The 24,769-nt window shown below is 38.1% G+C and overlaps 1 protein-coding gene across 1 annotated transcript; it reads right to left on the bottom strand.

Annotated features, from left to right (window-relative positions):
* Positions 1-12,259: 12,259 nt before the first annotated feature.
* On the bottom strand, positions 12,260-24,474 carry LOC105512779 (chromosome unknown open reading frame, human C7orf76). Its single transcript, XM_011943384.1, has 4 exons — positions 24,463-24,474; positions 14,512-14,726; positions 13,150-13,176; positions 12,260-12,323 (listed from the first exon to the last, which is right to left on the bottom strand). The coding sequence occupies exons 1-4, from the start codon at positions 24,472-24,474 to the stop codon at positions 12,260-12,262; spliced, it is 318 nt and encodes a 105-aa protein (XP_011798774.1).
* Positions 24,475-24,769: the final 295 nt, after the last annotated feature.

Raw genomic sequence — 24,769 nt, 5'->3', positions numbered from 1 at the left:
CATCTCCTCTAGGTTTTCTAGTTTATGTGCATAAAGGTGGTCACAATAGCCTTGAATGATCTTTTGTATTTTTGTGATGTCAGTTGTAATATATCCCATTTCATTTCTAAGTGAGCTTATTTGGATTTTCTCCTTTCTTTTCTTGGTTAACATTGCTAATGTCTATCAATTTTATATTTTGAAGGAAACAGCTTTTTGTTTTATTTATCTTTTGTATTTTTTTGTTTGTTTGTTTAAATTTCATTTAGTTCAGCTCCAATCTTGGTTATTTCCTTTCTCTGCTGGGTTTTGGTTTGGTTTGTTTTTGTTTCTCTAGTTCCTTAAGGTATGACCTTAGATTGTCAGTTTGTGTTCTTTCAGACTTTTTGATGTAGGCGTTTAGGGCTATAAACTTTCCTTTTACCACTGCCTTTGTGGTATCCCAGAAGTCTTGATATGTTTTGTCACTATTGTTGTTCAGTTCAAAGAATTTTTTAATTTCCATTTTTGACCCAATGATCATTCAGGAGCAAGTTATTTAATTTCCGTGTATTTGCATGGTTTTGAGGGTTCCTTTTGGGGTCAATTTCCAGTTTTATTCCACTGTGGTCTGAGAGAGTGCTTGACATAATTGCAAGTTCCTTAAATTTACTGAGGCTCGTTTTGTGGCCTATCATATGGTCTATCTTGGAGAAAGTCCTATGCACTGATGAATAGAATGTATATTCTGTGGTTGTTGGATAGAATGTTCTGTAAATATCTGTTAAGTCCATTTGTTCCAGGGTATAGTTTAAATCTATTGTTTCCTTTTTACTTTCTGTCTTGATGACCTATCTAGTGTTGTCAGTGGAGTATTGAAGTACCCCACTATTACTGTGTTGCTGTCTATCTCATTTCTTAGGTCTATTAGTAATTGTTTTATAAATTTGGGAGCTCCAGTGTTAGGTACATATATATTTAGGATTGTGAAGTTTTCCTGTTGGACAAGGCCTTTTATCAATATATAATCTCGCTCTTTGTCTTTTTAAAGTGCTGTTGCTTTAATGTTTGTTTTGTCTAATAAAAGAATTGCTACTCCTACTGGCTTTTGGTGTCCATTTGCATGGAATGTCTTATTCCACCCCTTTACCTTAAGTTTATGTGAGTTCTTTTGTGTTAGGTGAGTCTTTTGAAGGCAGCAGATGGTTGGTGAATTCTTATCCATTCTGCAATTCTGCATCTTTTCAGTGGAGCATTCAGGCTGTTTACATTCAATATTAGTATTGACATATGAGGTACCATTCCATTCATTGTGCTATTTGTTGCCTGTATACCTTGTTTTGTTGTTGTTATTATTTGTTTGTTTGTTTTCATATTTTTGTTTTATAGGTCCTGTGAGATTTATGCTGTAAAGAGGTTCTGTTCTGATGTGTTTGCAGTATTTGTTTCCAGATTTAGAGCTCCTTTTGGCAGTTCTTGTAGTGCTGGGTTGGTGGTGGCAAATTCTCTTAGCATTTGTTTGTCTGAAAAAGACTGTATCTTTCCTTCATTTGTGAAGCTTAGTTTCACTGGATACAAAATTCTTGGCTGATGATTGTTTTGTTTAAAAAGGCTGAAGATAGGGCTTCGTTACCTTCTAGCTTGTAGGGTTTCTGCTGAGAAATCTGCTGTTAATCTGATAGGCTTTCCTTCTTAGGTTACCTGGTGCTTTTGCCTCATAGCTCTTAAGATTCTTTCCCTCGTCTTGACTTTAGACAACCTGATGACAATGTGCCTAGGTGATGATCTTTTTGTGATGAATTTCCCAAGTATTCTCTGAGCTTCTTTTATTTGGATGTCTAGGTCTCTAGCAAGGCTGGGGAAGTATTCCTCAATTATTCTCCCAAATATGTTTTCTAAACTTTCAGATTTCTCTTCTTCCTCAAGAATTCCAATTATTCTTAGGTTTGGTCATTTGACATAATCCCAGACTTCTTGAAAGCTTTGTTAATATTTTCTTATTTGTTTTAGTTTGTCTTTGTTGGATTGGGTTAATGCAAAAACCTTGTCTTTGAGCTCTGAAGTTCTTTCTTTTGCTTGTTCTGTTCTATTGCTGAGAATTTCCAGAGCATTTTATATTTCTATAAGTGCATCTATTGTTTCCTGAAGTTTTGATTGTTTTTCATTTATGCCATCTATTTTCTTGAAAATTTCTCCCCTCGTTTCTTGTATCTTTGTTTGACTTCCTTAAATTGGGTTTCACTTTCTCTGGTACCTCCTTGATTAGCTTAATAACTAACCCTTTGAATTCTTTTACAGGTAAATCAGGGATTTCTTCTTGGTTTGGATCCATTGTTGGTGAGCTAGTGTGACTTTTGAGAGGTGTTAAAGAACCTTGTTTTGTCATATTACCAAGAGTTGGTTTTCTGGTTCCTTCTCATTTTTGTAGGCTCTGTCAGTGGGAAGGTCTAAGGCTGAAGGCTGTTATTCAGATTCTGTTGTCCCACAGGGTGTTTCCTTGATGTAGTACTCCCCTCTCTTGTCCTAGGGATGTGGCTTCCTGAGAGCCAAGCTGTAGTGTTATCTCTCTTCTGGATCTAGCCACACAGCAAGTCTACCAGGCTCTGAGCTCATACTGGGGGTTGGCTGCACAGAGTCCTGTGATGTGAACTCTCTGTGGGTCTCTCAGCCGTGGATACCAGCACCTATTAGTAGTTGGAGGGTCTTCCGGGTCCTCCAGGAGCAATCTGTTTCCTTCAGAGGGTTTGTGGGTTCTCTCGTCTTCCCTGATTTATTCCTGCAGTTATTCTGGAATAAAAGTTCATGAGGCGAGCCTACACATGCTGCTTTGTCTGTCCGAGTGGGAACTGCATTCTAGTCCTGCCTCCTGTCCACCATGATCTTCCCAAAATATAACTGGCTTTTCTGGTGCTCTGTTTGGGGGCCTTAATGTATTAATTTGTAATAAGTGATACAGCTTCTGCAGAAAAAGTATGTGACCAGTGCCAGGTGGTCTCACATTTGACAGGTGCTGTTCAGATGATTCTGAAATACTTCAGAAGTATTACAATGTGGGTAGACTGTAGGGGATGTCCCAGTCTCTATGGGAATCCATGACACTGGCCTGTTTTATGATCTTAAATCAAATTGAACTCTTTGCAATTTCTCCATATGTAATCTGCTTGTTTCCCTTCTATGGATAACAGCCTCTGAAAACTTCCTAGAAAGATGTCCAAGTGGTCATTGAAAATATTTCTGGAAGATTTTTAATTTGGGGACACATGAATTGAAGGAGAAGATAATTTCTGCCAAGTCTTACTAGGAATCCTGGTCAGATTTTTTTTTTTTTTTAAATTGTTGCAAGAAATTGCTGATTTTTATGGGATATTGCTTTAGGAAAATGTGGAAGATTTAAAAGTACAAATATCTTGGAGGAGAATGGAGTTTAAGAATGTAGAAACTAGATTCAACATTTTGTGTAATGTTGTTTAAAGTAGAGAGTCTATGAAGATAAGATTACCACTCATGTTCCGGATATTGGGTTAGAATTTTAAAAGTCCATGATTCTTTGAGCAATCAAAAGGAAGAGGAAAAACAGATCAATGAAAAATGTCTGTATGAGCAGAAATAAAATTTTTATTTGCATGTTCCTCATGAAGCACTTATTCAAAAGATGTGGAGACATAAGACAAAAAGAAAACTTAATATAGGATAGCAAACAGGTAGCCAAGGAACAGTAAAAACTGTAATTCTTGGTTTCTGCTGCTGATATAATGGTATTTGTAGGTAGCTTTAAAAGTTATGATCAGATATGGTGGATACAATATTTTTAAAAAAAGTAATGTTAAAGGCATAGCTGAGCCGGCAAGACTGTAAAGAAAACCTTGGAGGAAAGCAGAAATCCAGCAAAGGGAAGGAGCAGTAGAGTAGGTAGTTACCCTGGAAGCCAGAGCTTAGGTTTTCAAGAGCTCCAGTGAGGGATGAGTGACTAAGTCAAGTGCATGCCTAAGGTGGGAAGTATGATCCAACATCAATTTTAGAAAGCCTGGACCCCCTGAAATTAAGTGAATGGTGGGGGCACCTCCTAGAGAAAGGAAGTGAGTAAACTTGTTTATCTTTCTCTCTGGCCTATGTTGAGGAAATAATAAATAGATACAATTTCACAAGCAGAAGCCTGCCTTCATGTGGATTGGGAACATTATTTATACCATTGAAGCTGATAATTTACTATAAAATGATCTACATGTGGAAGTACCTCCAGGGGCCCAGTGGAGGTCAATGTGAAAACTCTATTTGAAGAAACCCACCCAAACTTAGGTCTAAAAGAATTACTATTCCAGGAAACACAGGCAAGATTAAAACATATATGAGGAAAGAAGTCACCATTAGAAAATTAGCAGAAACAATACAGACCAAAGCTATTAAAATTATTGGATAAATATATAAAATAACTGTATGAGATACACTTAAATAAATTAAAGAGACCATTAAAAATATAACCAAGAAAACAAGAAGAGACTATAAAAAGTACCAAGCTAATTTTAAAACCAACTAAATACAATTTCTGGAACTAAAAATATAGTAATTAAATTAGATAAGCAATGGATTAAGCCAATCAGGACAAAAAACAAAACAAAACAAAAAAGAAAAAATGATGCAACAGAAACTCCAACTGAAGAGACTATTATGCTTTTTAGACAAAGATTAGAAATACGAAAAATATGAGGGATTAATAAGCTTTCACATATGTCTACTGGATATTTCAAAGGATAGAGAAAAGCCAATATCTGAAGTGATAATGTTTGAGAAACTTCCAGAACTATAGAATAACAGGTCACATAAAATGTGGGAAGTTACACAAATCCCAAGAAGTAAAAATTAAAAGTTCTACTTGACATAAGTCAGAAATGCTGCCAGTGTAATGGTTAAGGGTACAGACTCTGAAGCCAGACTGCCTCGATTCAAATCTAGGCTCTCTCACTAACAAACTAATTTCCCGAGTTTCCTCATCTATAAAATGGAAATAGCAATACAAGTAGAGTGTCCTTAATCCGAAAGTTTGAAATACTCAAAAATCGGAAGTTTTTGAGCACCACAAGTAGAAAATTTCACACCTGACCTCATGTGATGGGTGGTAGTCAAAATGCAGTCAAAACTTTGTTTCATGTACTTCATGCACAGAATTGTTTAGAATATTGTATAAAATTACCTTCAGGTTATTTGTATAAGGTATATATGAAACATAATTGAACTTAAATGAACATTAATGAAATAACATATCATTATGTAAGTGCAAATATTCCCAAATCCAAAAATATCTTAAATCAAAAACACTTCAGGTCCCAAGCATTTAGGATAAGGGATACTCAACCTACAATAGTACCTACTCCATTGTATGGATATGAAAATTAAACGACAGCATGTATAAATACAGCCAAAAATAGTCCCTGGCACATTGTAACACTATAAAAAAAGCTTTAATTGCTTATTATTGCTATTACTTATAGAGGGACTTCCCTAGAGTACAGTGAGGCCAGAGGAGAGTGGAATGTTTCTACATATTTCTAAAAGAAAATAACTGTAGGTTGGGCACAGTGGCTCACATCTGTAATCCCAGCACTTGGAAGGCCAAGTGGGGAGGATCAATTGAGGCCAGGAGTTCAAGGTAAGACTGGGCCACATAGCAAGACCCCATCTCTACAAAAAAAGAAAAAAGAAAGGAAAAGAATTGTATACGCAGTAAAATTACCTCTTTTGAACAAGGTTGAATTAAAGTCATTTTGAGATTAAAAAAAAAGAGAGCTTACCATCAACATCTTTTTATTTATTTGTTTATTTAAACATTTATTTTAAGTTGAGGGGTACAGGTGCACATTTGTTATAATAGTAAATTATATGTCATAGGGGTTTTGTGTACAGATTCTTTTGTTACTCAGGTAATAAGCATAGTACCTGATAGTTAGTTTTTTGATCCTTACCCTCCTCCTGTCTTCCACTTGGTGGAGGCCCTAGTGTCTGTTGTTCTTTTCTTTGTGTCCATGTACTGTCAACATCTTACTAAAGAAACATCTAGAAAAAGTGCATTAGAAAGAAAGAATATGGTCCCATAGGAAAGCCCCAATATGTAAGAATAAATGTTAAAAATATCAGTGTATCGAAATAAGTAGGAACTGTATAAAATAATAAATGCTTAACATGTAAAACTAAAAAAAATAAGCAGAAATAGCATATTATTTGTTTATGGAGTGGTGGTATCATTATAATGAAAGTATTATAAAGTATTAGTATTCCAAGAGAATGCAAAGACATGGACTTAACTTAAATATTAATGTTAATATTTATAGAAAATCATTAAAGAAGGGGAATCAAATTTATAATTTTTATACTAATAGAAAGAATAAAATGGAACACATTTTTAAATTGAGGCAGGAAAGAACATGATCAGAAAAAAACAAATAAACCAAAATGATAAGATTGAAGAAATGATAACATGGACTAAATATATCACAACTCACAATAAGCGTCAATAGGTTAGACTTTCTAGTTAAAAGATAATGACTGTCATACCAAATTAAAAAATAAAATCGAGTTCAGTTATGTTTTCCCCAAAAGGACACCTAAAATATGGAGACATTCCACGAGAAATGTTTAAAATTAAAAGATTAACAATAACAACAAAAATACTAGGAAAATACTGCTTAAGAGAAAGCTGGTGAAGAGAAAGTAATTAATATCAGGCACAATAAACTATAAGGCAAAAAATATTAGTGAAGGTAGTCCCTACATAATGATGAATGATGTAATTCACTGGAAGCTTTAACCATTCTAGGTGTATATCAACTTAGAAACAGAGATTTATTCCATCAAAAGGAAATTCTGATTACACTACAAGAAGTTGCTAAATTCACCACCATTGTGAGAAATTTAATACATTCTTCTATTACAATAATTAAAAGATCAAAAGACAAAAATTGCAAAGTATATAGAACCAAACAATACCACCAACACATTTGATAAGATGAATCTATATAAGAACATTGCTCAACAACTGGTAAATATGTATTTTTTCCAAGCACACAGAAAATTTATGAAAAGTGACCATGTGCTAGGACACAAAAGTCTGGTATCATACATTCTATACTCTTACAATTAAGTTAGAGAAACGCATACTTGTAAGTTTAAAAACTCCTCAAATAATTTCTGCATCATAGAATTAATATAATGGAAGATACTTGGAATCAAACGATTAAGAAGACTAAATATCAAAACTTGAAGAAAAGCAGTATGTAGAGGAAAATGTATTACCTGAGTGCTCATATTGATGAAAGGTAGAGATTAATGAACTAATCAAACTTGAGAAATTAAGAACAGGAACAGCAAAATAAGTCTTAAGAACCTAAGTCAAAGGAAATAAAAGATCAGGTTGAAAATTAATGAAATAGAAAACATTGATCAACAATTAAGATTGGTTCTCTTAAGAAACTTTGAAAAGGAACCAAATTCTGGCTGCGTGCATTAAGAACAGAAGACAGATCATATTAGGAATGGAAAAGAGGACATAACTGGAGACAGTGGGTGTTAAAGGGGCTTAGAGGAGACCACACAGCATTTTAACTCCGAGCATAGGTTTGAGGGTCAAAGAGATTTGGTTTTGAATCCTAGATGTGCTGCGTTCCAGCAATGTGATCTCGGGCCAGTCTTGTGACCTCAGTGCCTCATTAGAACAATGGCAAAGATTGTGAATATAAAATGAAACAGAAAGTAAAGCACTTGGCACATTAAAAACAGGAAAAATTAGCTATACATTTTACTGTGATTTTTTATTCTTGGCATTAGAGATCAGTACTCCTGGGCAGCTTTACTGGTTTTTTGATGTATAAACAGGGCACCAACTGCAAGAAACAGAGCTGGACAGAGACTGGAGGACATTTCATGGAGGACAAATGTGAGCAGACGCCTGGAAAGGGACACAGAAGACCTGAGCAAGTCTCGTAAGTGGAAAAGCCACAGGGTAGACAGTGTGTTTTTTAACATCAAAAGCTTTGAACACACACAGAGAACACCGCATTTCTCCCTCTATGTACTCCCCAAACACATTCACTAGTACAAGCCTCTGCACTGGGGACTGCTGCTACAGAAGGATTAGATTAAAGCAGTAACACAAGGAAGAAAATCAGGCCAGACCACATTTCCATATTAAAATTTGGAATACAAATTTTGGTGTTTTCAATGGTCTAGGGCACAGAGAAGTTGTGTATACCCTCTGTCCCCCCGTCAAACTGAATTTTACCTTATTCCACCTATAGAAGAACCTGGCCTTATTTAAACACCTAAAAAAATCTAAGGGCTCAAGAATATTGTGATTCTTCACATTCCTGTGTTTTAACGCTCAGGCACTAAATAAGTATTTGATAAATGAGGGCAGCAATGAATAACCTGAACATTGATAGTACCAGACCTTGGACGTTTTGTGACTATGTGCATATGGCAAGTCAGGGTAGAGTATGCCAGGTTTTCTCAAATGTGTGAACTTTCAGTGAGGTCTGAGCAGCATTCAGTTCTTCAGTATCCAGTAATCGTGTCTTCGTGAATTAACACCAGCTTCCCAGATCGATTTCTGATTGGGCGCTTTACATGAGAATCCATCTAGGTTGCACTGCGGCCTTTAGAAACAATCTGGAATTCTGAGGAGCTTAGAACATTTATAATTTCTCTCAAGTGAGATGCTTCCCAGCAGCACGGTCCCAGAAGAAGATACACATCCATGGGCCCATCTCTGGCTTCAGCAGAGCTTTGTCCAGCTAAGCTTTGAGAAAGACGGTTGAAAAAAAAAAAAAAGCAGAGAAGCCCAGCTGTCTTCACCTTAAGGTCCCCCTGCTTAGTAACCTTCCCAACAGGGGCCGCACAACCTTCTTCACTGGCTGCTTGTTTCTCTGAGTATTGTGCCTGGAGATTCCTCCGAAAAAACGTATCCCAAACCTGGGCTTCCTAGGCCTCTGTCATTAGGAAGTCCAGGAGCCCTCAGACAGCAGAAGCCTGGTGTTTTGAGGGATGGCTCAGAGCTTTGCCCCTGCTGGTCCTGGCAGCCTTTATAGCTGGAGATTGCAGTTCAATGCAAAGGGAGCCATTTGACAGTGTTTATACCGTATCATTTCCAAAGAATCTCTGCTCTTGAGACAATTGGTGCTCTCAGCTGTCTGTCAAGTTCAAGGATTTTTTTGTCTTAAGCATATCTGAGTGTTGGGGCTGGGGAAACTAAAGGAAACTCACCACAAGAGACTTTATTTGTGGGGCTCAATTTTCCCCATGGTTGTATCTTTCTGCTATTCTTTTGTACCATGTCAGTCTGGGGACATAATTGGCCCTCTTCCTGTGGAACTGGCTCTTAAAGTACTTCTGGCCTGGAGCTGCTGGGAGGTCTCTCTTTTGGTGAAACCACTGTTTCATGGTGAATCAGTCACTTCCTGCAGGCTGCCTTCTTTCTGTCCTGCCACAAGGTCAGGGATACTGCCATTTGGGGACAATCTGGGCTTTCATCTCTATTTCGTCTGGAATGGGAGACTGGATGGACACTCCAGTCTGAACAAATAGACCCAAAGGGATTATTGAAGCTGACTTGGAGGAGATTTTAGTTCTTTATTATAAACTATTATATAAAATATATTTTATCCTCCTACCTTGACAAATATACCTTATAGTGACAAAAACTAAAGGATATATGTAAAGCTACAGTTTTTATATATCTGAGGGCTGGCAAAATGTCTTTTCTGTCTATGGGTTGTGATGGTTGAATGAGTAATAAAATGCATACATAACTTATAAATTTGTATTTGTTCCATCAATTAAGTTTTCTTGCCATTATTTCAGAAAAACTACTTCATTGTTATAATCAATATGTTTACATAATTTGTTTTCAACTCATTGTAATTCTCTGAAGGCTTTAAAAATTGCAATTATATTCAAAGTATACTTAAACATATTTTAATGAGAATATATAAATTAAGTAGAAAAATAAAATCTAAAAGTTATTTTATATGTTTACAAAAGTCTTTTAAAATATTCAAAATGATCTATTAACTTTAAAAGGTAAAATTCAAGTTGTAATTAATATATGCCAAAATTTCATTTCATATATTAACATTTTAATTAAATCTTGTTTTTATAGAGATAACACTATTCACATTGTAAACACTCTATGTCCACCTAGTTACCAATATAAAGAATTGGTACCATGATACACATATGATGCATGCATACAAATTTAAGGGTAATATGAAATGTTAACATTACAAAGTGTTCCTAAATCACCATCTGCAACTTTTCTGAATATTATGCTAATTGAGTAGCATGGGAACCAGGAATGTGAACAAGAAGAGAAGCATGAAAAAGGATTCTTGGCATTATTGAGAAATGACCCTTTGTTGTAAAAGAATCTATTGTATTTATGTTCTCTTCAGGGAGGAATTTGATGAGTTTTGTTCTTCTCATAACCCAGTACTATTTTTCTCTTACATCCTCCAAGAATTCTGAAGCAACATCGTCATAATCCCTGATTTTTATCAACTTTCAAATTAGGTCAGCTTTTCTTTTAAGGATACAGGGAAGAAATACAGAGGTACATTTCCCTAGGACCTGAACAGTGTGGTCATGAGAGTGATGTTAAGTGTTATAGACTATGCTGGACCAGCTCTGAGTGCCACATCCTGAGTGATAAAGGCATCCGTGTGTTCTTTAATACATTTATTTGTGGGTGATTGTGGTATGTGGTGCCCTCTAAAACATCTCTTGCCCAGGTCTATGAAAAGTACTTTATATATCACCCATCCAAATGTATACATCACACTCTGAGAGAAACTACTGCTAATATTTTGGAATATTTCCTTCCAGTTATTTTCTGTCCCTTGATTTCACATAGGAGAATATACCTTACATACAGTCTTGTATCTTACTTTCTTGATAAAGTTACCAGTGGAAAGAGATCTTCACTGACTGACCATTTGGTGCAGGAATTCCTGTCAGATGGTCAACGAATCTTATAGAACTACATTCTTTAAACATGGGGGCAAATGTTGCCCGGTCATGGAGACTTACACCATGAGCGTTGGAGGAAGGATTACATTGTTTTCCTAATGGAGATGGCAGAAATTAAACATAAGAAGCATTCAAAACAAATAAAGATCCAGAAATATAGCTGAGGCACAGTGTTAGATGCAGCAGAGGATATTCAAATAAATACAAGAAAGTTTTTGTCTCTGTAGAGGCCTGCTTACAAACAACTAGGCTGGCTTTGTTCTCAGCAACAAGATGACTGATAGCTAAACTCTAACAAGAAGGATGAACAGGCCATTGCAATGAATTAACCTGTTTACAGCTCAAATTTACAGTGGAAACTTGGGATTTTTTGAGATAATATGGTCCTAGAAACTGCTTTGGAAAAATGGCATGGCTTTGTCAATTTCCTTTGTGTTAGTAAGACCAACTACTGTTTACCGAGGATATTATGGACTGAATAACTACTTCATAGGCATTATTTCATTTGAATTTTCATTTAAATTTAAAATTTAAATACTCGTTATTTAATTATTTCATTTGATCAATAACTCCATGAGAAAGGTCTTATTTATTCCCACTTTTAAAAGGGAAAACTGAAACATGGAGAGGTTTAGTAGCTGGCTTTATGCCACATGGGTAAGAAGTGGTAGAGATAGAATTATTTCCAGAGGCTGCTGCTATCTAATAATAAGATATAACAGGTAAAACTCTGTTCCTCATCACAGTAGAAGTGGAAAGATTCTTCTGTTGTCAGGTTAGTCAATGATAATCATATTAGTTAGCATAGGTAAGGATGTGCTGCAGTAGTAACAAACCATCAAACCTCAGATGCTAAACCCAACAAAAGCTTTCTCTCATTCACCCTACGTGTCCATATTGTATTCAGCTACAGACTCTGCTGGGCTCTATTTTCACTCTGGAACCAGCATGATGGAGAAGTCACTGTCTGAAACATCGTCAGTTGTGATGGCAGAAGGAAAGAGCACTAGAATATGTATTAACAATTAAATGCTTCTAATCATAACTCATCTGTCTGCACTTGTCATGTGACCCACCCAGCCACACAGAAAGCTAGGAAGTATAGTTCTACCATGTGCCTTGAAGACAGGGAGCCAGGGATAACTGGTATCAGCATGATTACTTCAATAGATGTGGACACCATATGACCAGACTTCCATCTCTGCTATTGATATGCTGCCAGCAAGTTCTTTCTGCTGGGGCCAGATTGTAGAGATCACCTAAATGACAGCCAGGCAGGCAAGAACAATCTTCACAGTGCTGGCACCAAGGATGGTGCGGGGCTCAGTAGAGCAGTGGGAGGAGTGAAGGACCCATGAAGAAGAATGATAAATGCTGTGGGCCAGGAATCATTTGATTACACTTCATGCATATTAACTTATGCAATCTTCACAACAACCTTGTGGGGTAGATCCAATCATCCCCATTTTAGAGATGAGAAAACTAAGGTACAAATGTTAAGTAAGTTCCCCAAGAAAAGATAGCTAGTAAGTGGCAATGTGGGATGCAATCGCTGGCAGAATAGGTCCAGAGGTTATGCCCTACGGAGTGTACTCATGTAGCCACTGAGTACATTCTCCTTCCTGCCTGTGGTCGCTGCTCAGAAAGGAATCTGAAAATCATATGCCTGTTTTCAACTTCATCTTCACCACAATGACTTTAACTCTCTATAGAGTGAAGTTCTTTTTCAAAGACACATCAAACTGTGGCATCTCTCTAACTGTGAAGATGAATGAGCAGCTCTTCATGTGAACCAGAGAAGACAGCCAGAAACCACAAGGTAAAATGCTAAGTGTGGCTACATGTGCCTCACTCTAAGTTAATAAACACCTGAAGAGAATCACAGGCATGGCTTTATGGATTTGAATTATCTGTGTGTGTATAAACCTTGTTGATTCAGACTCCACTGGAAAGTATAAACACATCAGTGCCATAACCATTATGAACAGAAAAGGCACAGCCACAAGTAGATGCAGAAGCCAGCATGGAATTGACAAGGAGTTATTCCACTCACTTACCAAAAAGTACCTCCCAAATCCTAACTCTTCCAAATGACTCTATTTCATTGGTATCCTTAAAAATCCTCTCACCATATAGAAAAGTTACTCATTTATATCCATTTATATTTTGGTCCATTACCTTGCCCAATTCTTTTTTCTTGAGGTGGAGCTGTAAATATTAGATTTCATGATTCAAGTCTCTGGAATCCAACTTTCTAAATTGTCTTACCCTGGTGGAAATGGGAACACCATAACCCACAGTCAGCTGTTATTCCTGTTCAGACTGACAAAAAACATTTATTAAGTGCCTCATAGTATATAGCACTGACCTGGGTGCTGCCAAAGTGTCAGGCCTGTGCACTATGCCATGTTCAGCTCAAACAAACTTTGAGGTCCTCCAAATACACAGCTAAGTAAATGTTTTGCCAGCTTTGAACATTTGCCACCAAATTACTTGCAAGACAAGGTCATTGCTTATTAAGTCTAGGCAAAATTTTTTTAAAGTCAGAATGACCAGTGTTAACCCATTACCAACTGTATTGGTTTCCTATTGCCACTGTAACAAATTTCCACAAACTTAGTGGCTTAAAACAAGGCAAATTGATTCTTTTACAGTTCTGGAGGTCAGAAGCCTAAAACATGGGTGTTAGCAGGACTGTATCCCTTCTCAAGGCTTCAGGGGGTTCCTTGACTTTTTCAACTTCTAGAAGCCCCTCCCTCAATCCCTCCAGCCTCTTGCTTTAATCTTCTCAACTCCTTCTACTCACTCTGAGCTTCCTGCCTCCATTTATAAAGGCCCTTGTGATTGCTCTGGGCCCACCTGGATAAACCAAGCTAATCTTCCCATCTCTACCTTTTTTTTTTGAGGTGGATGGAGTCTCACTCTATCGTCCAGGCTGGAGTGCAGTGGTGCGATTTTGGCTCACTGCAACCTTTGCCTCCTGGGTTCAAGCGATTATCCTACCTCAGTCTCCTGAGTAGCTGGGATGCTACCATGCCCTGTATTTTTTGTATTCTTAGTAGAGATGGAGTTTCACTATGTTGGCCAAGTTGGTCTTGAACTCCTGAACTTGTAATCTATCCGCCTCGGCCTCCCAAAGTGCTGGGATTACAGGCATGAGCCACCACGCCTGGCCTCCCGTCTCTACATTCTTAATCACATCTGCAAAATCTCTTTTACTCTGTAAGCCAACATGCTCACAGTGTACAGGGATTATAATGTGGACTTTTTGTGGGGGGTGAGGGGGACATTGTTTAACTTACCACAGCCACCAAGGTTTTTCTGATATGTGATAAGCTGTATAACACTTTATTCTAAAAATAATTATGTATGGACCGGGGAAGAATTGGAAGAAAGGAAAATATCATGTGTAAAGATCATGGTTGAGAATGTCACAATGTTGTTGGTCTTTAGTTTTAGTATCTGGTGTCAAAGACTTAGAGAGTTAATTTTTTTTCTACCTTTTTTTTTTTTTTTTTCCTTCTGTGGCTGTCATCTGCTTACCTGCACACCCAGGCTCGCTCTGTTGTCACTCCAGAGTTGGGCGTCTCTAAGTTTATCTGTTGCTTTGCGAAGGCTGGATGCTTACTCTCATGGATCCAGGGTCCTCTGGCCTGCTGAGCTTGGTTTCTCATGCTGGGTCTCCTCCCTCTTTTTATGCCATGCTTTCTTCCCACTTTTCCTCCTTGTACAGCAAACACTGCACAAACGTTGGGGTCCTATAAAAGAAGTTGAAGGTATTATCCTAGACCTTTCAGGTTGGCAGGAGGTGAGGAGGTGGGCACCTGTTCCACCTGGCCCTGTGTCTTCTCATTACTGGATTTTAAGCAGCCTCCTTGAGTGAGGTGGGGAAACCAAAAGCAGCGTAAGAGCAGGGGCTTCTTTCTGCTCAGTAGATTACCCCTCTCCCCGACCCTCAGGCCTCTTTTTAATTATTCCACTCCCTGGTTACCAGCTACCCAGTCTGGGTGTCACTTACTCTTGCCTCCAGCACAAGAGGACTTGGTAACCTTGGTACATAATAGTAGCCTTTGAAAGAAAAAGCTACACATGAGGCAACTTGCAAATCCAAACTTTTCTGGGATGGGTGTGTAGTTGCAGGAGGAGTTCTTCCTTAAACAAAGGCAAATTTTCCAGTTACACCAGTTAAACTCGTTCTCACACCAAATATCCCAATGAAGAGTTCTTCTGTGCCCCTGGGAAAGGGAGGCCCCTGAAAAGCACGGTGCGCGTGCCTATGCCTGCCTTATGTTCTTAGGACCACATTCCCACCATTCAACAGGCAGAATTTAACTAGGATGCCAGCAGGGCTTTTTGACGTGAGCATGCAACCGTTTGAGGAAATGTTGGAGCTGGGAGAGTCCAAGCCTGGTAAAAACAACACGCATCTGCACAACCTATTCTACATTATAGGGCTGGGACTAGAGAGAGACCAGTGAGTTACTAACCCAAGGTGCAGATTTTAAGGGAGTACCACACAGTAATCAATTAATCAAGAAAACAATATTTTGATGGAAGTACTTTTTAAAAATCAAAACTAGTGCAAAATATCTACAGTAAACACAACATCAAATTTTAAAATAAATATTAGTAACAATGCCATGCTATACTATGAATTTGAGGCCAAAAGAAAAAAATTAGTAACACTAACCCAAAACATCACAAGTGTTGATGTTTTGATCATTATGGACTTTTATGCACTAATTTTTATTTTAAAATATTGCATTATAATATCATTCATCTTGATTATGGGTTTTTTTGGGACCCCCTTTAATTTTGTGCCCCAAGGTGAGTATCCAACTCACCTTACTCTAGTGCCAGCCCTGTAATACAAAGGGCAGTTTGGAGGCTTTAACTCATTTGAGCCTTACAACTATTCTCTAAGGTGGACATGGCAAGTATTTTTACCTGCATGTGACAGTAAAGGAGCTAAATCCCAAAACCAGAGGCACGACTTGCCCAGGACTACATGGCACATGGTGAAGATGAGATTAAAAATCAGGCCTGCCAACTCTGAATCTGGGGATCTTTCCATGACACCAGAGAGTCTCAATCTCCAGTGCACCAAAAAATAATCAGGAGAGTTGTTAACATTCAGATTCCTGAGTGCCAACCACTGAGACTCTGATTCAGAAGGTCTAAGGTGGAATGCAATAGTCTACATTTCGTTTAACAAACACACTAGCTGATTTTGACATCAATGAGCTACCAGCCAGTTGGGGCAACTCTGTAAGGACTCCAGGCAGATGTCCCCAAGCTATGTCTGCAAGAGCTTGCTGTTCTTATCATTCACATTTCCTCTTGTAAGAAGATGTCTGTACTTCATGTGGGTTAAAATATTACTTTATCTAGTAAGGGTAACCTCAGCTAATTAATAAATAGCAATCATCAACCCAATATCCCTATTGTTAACCAAGGGAGAGCATGGTCTTCTTAATCCACAAGACCAATGTACTATGAGACATGAGAGAAGAAGAAAAATCTGAAAAATGAGGGACCACTCCAATTAGATGGGAGTCCTGAGCAATCGTCTGCTTGTGGGCACTGGGTGCATGGGATGAGCACCCCAAAAAGAAACGGAAAGGGACTTCAAAGACAAACTTGGTCTACTTAATAATTTCTCTTGTACTGGCTAGAAATGAGAAGTTAATTCTTTCTGTCAGGGTAGTTTCTAAATCTAGATCAAGTAAGAGAAAGAGTTATAAGAAAAATTAGTACTTTTTACCTTGATGCTTGTGGAAATGGTATCTTAAGTTGACAATGCAATACTAGGGCCATAAAGGCATAAGAGAAAGCTGAGCTGAACATGTGACTACAATGCAAGCAACTTGAGAAAGAATCTTGTCAATGCTGCCAGGGAAGCCTTTCTGCTTGAGGTCAGAAGCATGAAAATCAAGCAAACAAATAAAAATATTTAAATTGGATTCTTAAACCATTCATCTCTGAAAAAAATAACATCTAATATTTTCTTTTGTATCAACTGCCAGCCATGTGGATTTTACCAAGGCTTTTCATCAAGGGGGGCAATTTCCAGTTACCCCATCCTTAGTGGTTACTGTAGCCTCACATAGCTTGATTCTGGCAAAGAGCATAATTCCATGCCAAAATGAAATGTATTGGCCTGTTTTGTTCTTTGGGCTGTGGGTAAAAGAAGTGGCAAAGGGAGCCAGTTTTCTAATAATTGAATGAAAAGAAGTTGGCCTCAATGAAGTTTTTCATCTCAGGTGTTGAGATTGCCCTCCTTCTCTGCCTCCTGGGATGTGTGTACAGATACAATCTTAATGTAGAGTCTGGGTGGCTATAGTCCTGAAGAGCAAGAAAATTGTCAGGGCCGCCCTCACATTTAAAAATAGTAGGTCTTCAAAAATTGCACTTGGAAGATGATTGATTGGACACATACCTCTAAGCAACACCAAGCATGATGTTGAGGTTTTCAGATGTACTGTCACCGTACCTCCAGGAGAACACATGAACACTCCTCCCTTACTTTCTAAAATATGCCTGCCTATTGGCTTTGCTCCATTCTTGTTCACTGATTATTTTCCATTGCTCCCTGGATCCCCTATCAACCAAAACAATGGTTCTCAAACATTAGTGGCATCAGAATGACTTGGAGTGCTTGTTAAGCTACAAATTGCTGAGCCCTACCCCTGGAATTTTTAATTTGGGAAGCCTGTGTGGGGCCAGAGAATTTTCATTTGTAATAAGTTCCCAGTTGATGCTGATGCTAATGAAGACTTTGAAAGCTACCAATCTAGAGTGATGGTTCTAAAACATTAGAATCACCTAGGGAGCTTTCATGAAAATACTGATGCCCAAGTTTACCCCAGGCCAATTAAATCAGACTGTTTGAAGATGGAGCCTGTATTAGTTTGCTAGGGCTGCTGTAACAAATTATCTCAAACTGAGTGACTTAAAACAACAGCAATCTGTTCTCTCACAGTTGTCGAGGCTGGAAGAACCAAGTCAAAGTGTTGGCAGGCCACCATCCCTCAAAAGCTCCTGGGAGGGGGCTGCTTGTAGCTCCAGCTGTGGCCAGCAATACTTGGCCTTCCTTGGTTTGTAATTGTATCACTCCAGTCTCTGCCTCCACTTTCACACGCACATGGCCCGTGTGTTTCTATGTCTGTGCGCCCTCTCCTCTTTTCATATGGATGACAACGACTGGATTTAAGTCTTACCCTAATCCAGTATGACCTTTTCTTAACTTACACCTTAATTGTATCTGCAAAGACCCTAATTCTGAGTAAAGTCACATTCTGAGGTTCTTGGTGGACGTGAATTGTGCAGGGGTATTGTGAGGAGACACTATTCAATCCTGTACAGAACCCTGACTTGACTGTGAGATCCCTGAGGGCCAGATCCATGTGTGTCCAACTGCCTTGAAGAGTCTGGAACAGAATGGGATGAAAAAAAATTTCTTGAATGGATGAGCTGTATACTCTCTACTTCCAATTCACAGTCATCACAACGTTACAGACGAAAAACACTCCTCATTTGTCTTAAAAGCTTGTTAAACTAACTGCAGATTCCAAGGACTTTAAAGTGTTTATCTCTATGACTATTCAACTCTAAATTAAAGAACTTTTCCTCAAACAACAAAAGATATTGAAGGTATTTCTTTGTAGAAAGACCTGTATACTGTTCCTCAGGGCATTTTATAGGGAACATACCTATAAATAGCCTAGATTACACACTTCTGAGAGCTTTTAATGATAAGAAACAATGTTTTTGAACTTCCCACTATGAACTGGAAATAATATTTTCACATGAAACAAAAATGCTAAATTACTTAACCGCCTCCCTAGAGTTTTAAGTTTTGTACAGTGTAAATGATTGTCTTCCAGGAATTAAGACCACAAGGGCGTCTCTTTAAAATGCTTGCGATGTAAAGCAGGAGGCAGGATGCCTGTCGTCTGAACTTCAGTTGGAGAGGTGATTATTCATGGGGTCAGGGTGGGGGTGGACTAACATGCAAACCACAAGCCCAAGCCAAATGTGGTCACATTGGAAGGTGTGGTGTGGATTGTCAGTCAGTTGGAAATCAGAGCGAGTGAGGTTTATTTTGGATGAGGTGGCATCTCAGGATCACAATCAAAATTGTCCAGATGGCTTTATTTTGGATCCGTTATGCCAGTATCGGATATGGGAGTGGTTTTGGGGGGTTCTTTGAAGACCACTCTGTGACCCCCTGCAGTGGCAGTGGATACAGTGGAACATAAAACTGAACTCAGGATTAGGAGCCCTGGATTCTGGTCTTAGCTCCAGCATACAGGATCTCTGAGATTACTTGCAGTTTTTAAGGATACTGATGTGGGGTACACAAATGTAATGAATGTCTAAATTCATGTATCTCGCTTTGTGTTGCTGCATCTGTTTTACAGAGGTATCTCTTTTTTTCTTTTAAAGCAGAGAGGTTTGGTTACTTATTTAGATTTTTGGAAGTATTTTCTCATCAGTGGATTCTGGCTTTGACATCCTTTTTGATTAAAAAAATTTCTTCTTATATTAATCAGGAACATGATAATGTTTTAGAAGTCATGAAAATATCTAAGGGTTTTTGTAACATTTATGATATTTTAAAAATTCTTTCTAACCACATGCTAACAGTTATGATAATTTCCAGTTTTCTTTCTTAACCAGAGGCAGTGCTAGCTTTTTAACATGACATTGTCTTACTTCTCCCTTGAACCTCCTTCTCTACCAATGAACTGAGAGAACTGAAATCATCAGGGCATTTCTGAGCAAACTGTCAACTTTCTGAGAACTGGAAAGTTTTCTCATGTCTTATTAGTTTATTTAGTCATAAAGATTCTTTAAGATAAAAACCAAACACAGTCAAGTGTATGTGACAGATGTTTCTGAGATTTGGGCTAGAGGCACAGGCAGGAAGGGAAGCTGCCAGACAAAGGGTGTCCCATATTTACTGCTACGTTTTCCTGTTTTTCAGTCTTTGCATAAGGAAAGAGGTGCCCTTCCTGCATGAACGAGGCACGTCTTTGCTCTCTGACAGCTGCTGCACCTCTTCTTTGAAGTTATTCTCTGGCATGAAAGATGCACAGTAATATATCTGAAGTCTAATTCTGTCCAGGGAAAAAGTTCAAACTGAAGAATAATTTTTTTTAACTGTAAAGAAAATTGATATTTATGGAGCACCTACCAAGTACAAAAGGAGTGCTACATGTTATTTCTTTTAGTTCTCATCATTGTACCCTTTTGTAGACAAGAAAAAGAGGCACACAGCTAGTAAGTGGCAGTTCCTAAGTTTGAATTCAGGTGTACAGATTCCACTTGCTTCTTGGAAGCCCTTATTTGGTTTGCCCTCAGTGTTTACATGGCCTTTTTTTATGACACCCATTTTTCTATTTGGAAATATACATAACATAAACTTAACCATTTTAGCTGTTGTTGAGTATAGATTTCAGTGGCATGAAGTACTTTCACATTGTTCTGCAACTGTCACCACCATTGTCTCCAGAATGTTTTCATCTGTCCAAACTGAACTCTGTACCCATTAAACTGTAACTCTCCATTCCTCTCTCCCTGTAACCCCTGATAAACTCTATCTACTTCCTGTCTCTAGGCATTTGACTACTACAGGTACCACATGTAAGTGGAATCATGCAACATTTGTTCTTTTGTATCTGGCTTATTTTACTTAGTATAATTCCCTCAAGTTTCATCCATGTTTTAGCATGTATCAGGGCTTCATTCCTTTCTTTTACTTTGAGACAGAGTCTCACTCTGTTGCCCAGGCTGGAGTGCAGTGGTGTGTTCACAGCTCACTGGAGCCTTGGCCTCCCAGGTCCAAGCGATCATCCTGTCTCAGCCTTCTGAGCGACTGGGACTACAGGTGGCGCACGCCACCATGCCCAACTAGTTGTTGTTTTTTTTTTTTTTTTTTTGTAGAGACAAGGTTTTGCCATGTTAGCCAGGCTGGTCTCGAACTCCTGGGCTCAAGTGATACACCAGCCTTGGCCTCCCAAAGTACTAGGATTACAGGTGTGAGCGACTATGCCTGGTCCATTCCATTTTAAGGGTGAATAATATTCGTGTGTGTGTACACCCCATTTTGTTTATTCCTTCATCCTTCAATAGACATTTTGGTTGTTTCCATCTTTTGGCTATTGTGAATCATGCTGCTCTGTAAACACGGATGTAGAAACATCTGTTCAAATCCCTACTTTCAATTATTTGTGCTGTATATTCAAAAGTAAGAATGCTAGAGCATTAGAACCTTTTGTTTGTTTTGAGATGGAGTCTCACTCTGCCTCCCAGCCTGGAGTGTGGAGTGTAGTAACGCAATCTCGGCTCACTCTAACCTCTGCATCCTGGGTTCAGGTGGTTGTCGTGCCTTAGCCTCCCGAGTAACTGGGATTGGAGCCACATACCCAGCTAATTTTTGTATTTTTAGGAGAGACAGGGTTTCTCCATGTTGGCCCTGCGGGTCTCGAACTCCTGACTTCAAGTGATCTGCCCACCTTGGCCTGGGATTACAGGCATGAGCCACCATGCCTGGCCTAGAACGTTATGTGTGCGTGTTTGTGTGTGTGTATGTGTGTATGTATGTGTATATATATATGTGTATATATATATATATATATATATATATATATAATGAATGTCAATTGAAGCTACCATACTCTCAAATACATTTTATAACTTTTTGAAAATGCATTTCCTATCCAAGTTACCAACTTTTTCATTTCTTTGGGTGATACCAGCGTTCTTCCAGCTTTCCAAGCTTGAGATCATGATGTCACCTTGGACGATTTACCAGTGCCCTTCTCCTATAGTCTGTCATATACTATTGTTAATTTCTTTAAAGTATCCTCAAGATTGGGCTATTTTCATTAACTCTGCCATAACCTCAGTCCAAGTCTGATCACTGTGGATCACTCCAAAGGCTGCTTGATACAGCTCCATGCTTCCAGACTGTTTCCTACCAAACCTCCAATATCATTGTCAGAGTGATTTTCCTAAACACCTGCTTCATCATGTCACTCCCCACTCAAGAATCTACAGTGACATTAAGTTCAAGGTAGTAAATGAATTGATTCCCTCTCATCTGCCCAACGTTATTTTACATGTCTTCCTTGCCTTCTTCTCTACTGAAAGGGCTCTCTTCAGTGTTAGTCTTATAAGCCAAGCTATTTCCCTAATCTATGCCATTGCTTTCTACTCACCTAATCTCTCAAAACCATTTCCTATTGCTCTTCAAAACATATAGGTTCTCCATTTATTTCCTACATGTATTAGTTTTGCTGCCCCCTAACCACATGCTAAGCTTCTTGAGTATAGGATCTTGGTCCTGTACTTTTTGTGAGAATCCTAAGAGTCTGGACAGATATGTGCTTGCTGGCTCATGAAATAAGACAGAGTAACAGGAAGACACAAATTGCAAAAGGTAGAGACAGAGTTTATCAGAGCCCTTAGGAAGAAACTGCTTTACACCCAGGAAGAAATCTCTTGTAGTGGTTGTCAAATACCAGAATAGAAAGAGTTCAGCTTAAATAGTTCCTTATGCATCTTTTGCATTGTGGTGTACAAACTCGGGCCAGTGAATTTTCAAGGCAAAATGTTACCCAGGTGAGTCTGTTTCTCATTTTAAATAATTCTCAAAATATGTGAAATACTTAATAAGTGTTCCTGCTCTTCTCTTAAGCATTTTGATTACATGCAAACCCTAGAAACAGCATTCTAAGAAATTTGAAATGTTCTTACTACTATAAATTTTGGGAGCTTTTCTCAAGCAGCTTTTTCGTCCAGTTAATAAAAAGATTTTTTTTCTTGAGAAGGGCTTAGGAGGAATAGTTTTACACCTTATAATAATTTCATAAATGAATAATTTGACACTAAGTTGGGAATACAAATCATTTTTCTGTAAGCAGACATGACATCCAGAAAGTTAACCCCAGAATCTGGCATGCCCTCCTCTTACATTAGCACATGGGTGTTAAAATCACAACATTGACCAATTCAAGTTTAAGACCAGAATATGTCACAGAAGGTCAGATAAGTGAGAGCTACAAAAATTCAGAGAGATAATGAGAGAGAAGGGGGTGGAGAGAGAGCAAAAGGAAAAGAGAGAGGGTGGGAGAATAGCACTGGAAGAATATTCTAATGATATTTCAGGCCATAGAAATATTGTGAAATTGTATGAATATGTCACAGAAGGTCAGATAAATGAGAGCTACAAAAACTCAGAGAGATAATGAGAGAGAAGGGGATGGAGACAGAGTAAGTGGGAAAGAGAGAGGGTGGGAGAATAGCATTGGAAGAATATTCTAATGATATTTCAGGCCATATAGAAATGTTGTGAAATATAACATTAATTAAAGGCAACCAGAATTTTTTGGTTATGAATAATGAATAAGTAAAATCACACAGCCAAATTAGCTCATTTCCATCTCCTATTTATAGACATTGTATTTAGATAGACTTTTTCACAAATAAATACCAAATTTGGAGCTAACATGACTGAAAGCATCTCTACTTTCTGTTCTCTTTCACTGCTCTTAGGTGAGTCAAATAAGCTCTCAGGGACTTTACTTCAAACTGATATTTTTCTAATTCCTGTTAATGCAATCTGTAAGGCAGACATTAACAATGTATTTTGAGGACTCCTGATAGTAGAGTGCTGTTCTAGCCACTACTGCAGTTATGAGAGTTAAAATTTAAAAATATCCACCATTATACCAACATTTAATTAACAATACTCTATCACTGTCAGCACCAGAGGACCTTGAATAAACTATTGTTGTGGCTTGGTTGATAGACAGCTTGTCAGGAAATGATCAGTATTGGCCATGATTTAGGGCTAATTTCATGGATGTTTTCCAGTTCCCGTGATCTTTCTTTCCCCTCTTCCAAACAAAAGTGCTTCTGAAAATTTCTGTTTAACATCTTTCACTTTGAATAAAGAAAACACAAAACATACCCCTTGCAGCTGGTATTGGTGAAATTACTTCTCTGGAGAGACCAGCAGATGAGGGTCTTGTTTGAGAGGCACCAGGCAGAGGTTTCATTCTGTATCAGAGACCACACTCAGACCTGCAACCTGAGATCTGTCTCTCCCCCTCCCTTCACCTACCTACACACACATACACCATCTAAATGAACACAGATGGCTGGCACCCAGAGTAGGCATCTAGGAAAACAGCTGCAGGCCTCTCTGTTTGCTGTCATTTCATTGTACAAACAGACAGCCTTCGAGATGCTGGTGTTGTTTCTTAATCTGAGATCATTCTTGTTTGGAAGTTTACCCACTTCCTGTTGAGAAATACAGCAAAAGCATCAGAATACCCAGAGCTCGATTTGACTAAAACCAAACATTCATTTTGACTCGTTAGATGGTTAAAACCATAGCCATAGTACACTCAAGGTATACTAACTCATGTAGAGGATTCTATTTAATGAAAGCCATATATTGAAACAATCCGTATCAGTTCCTACCTGGCAATACATGTTCTTCCTTCAGAACTGCATAGCATCATCGGATGTATTTGTTTCTCTGTGTGAAATGAATTAATTATTCAAATGTAATATAAAAGAGTGTAAAGCCAAACTTCACAAATGCTGAAAAATAATCTAAATCTTTATATCTCCTCCCAATCAAATAGAACATATGTTTTCTCCTATTTATTTCTGTATAAAATATGTAAATAATTACCTGGATTTGGAGGACATAATTATGAAGAGGTTGATATCTAAAAAGTTATTACTGATTTATAGAACTTCCTAGTTTAATAGAAGACAGATT

The sequence above is a fragment of the Colobus angolensis genome, unplaced genomic scaffold (genome assembly GCF_000951035.1).
Source record: "Colobus angolensis palliatus isolate OR3802 unplaced genomic scaffold, Cang.pa_1.0 Scaffold104, whole genome shotgun sequence".
NCBI lineage: Eukaryota > Metazoa > Chordata > Mammalia > Primates > Cercopithecidae > Colobus > Colobus angolensis.
The sequence above is the reverse complement of the archived record's forward strand: the minus strand, read 5'-3'. Positions and strand labels throughout refer to the sequence as shown.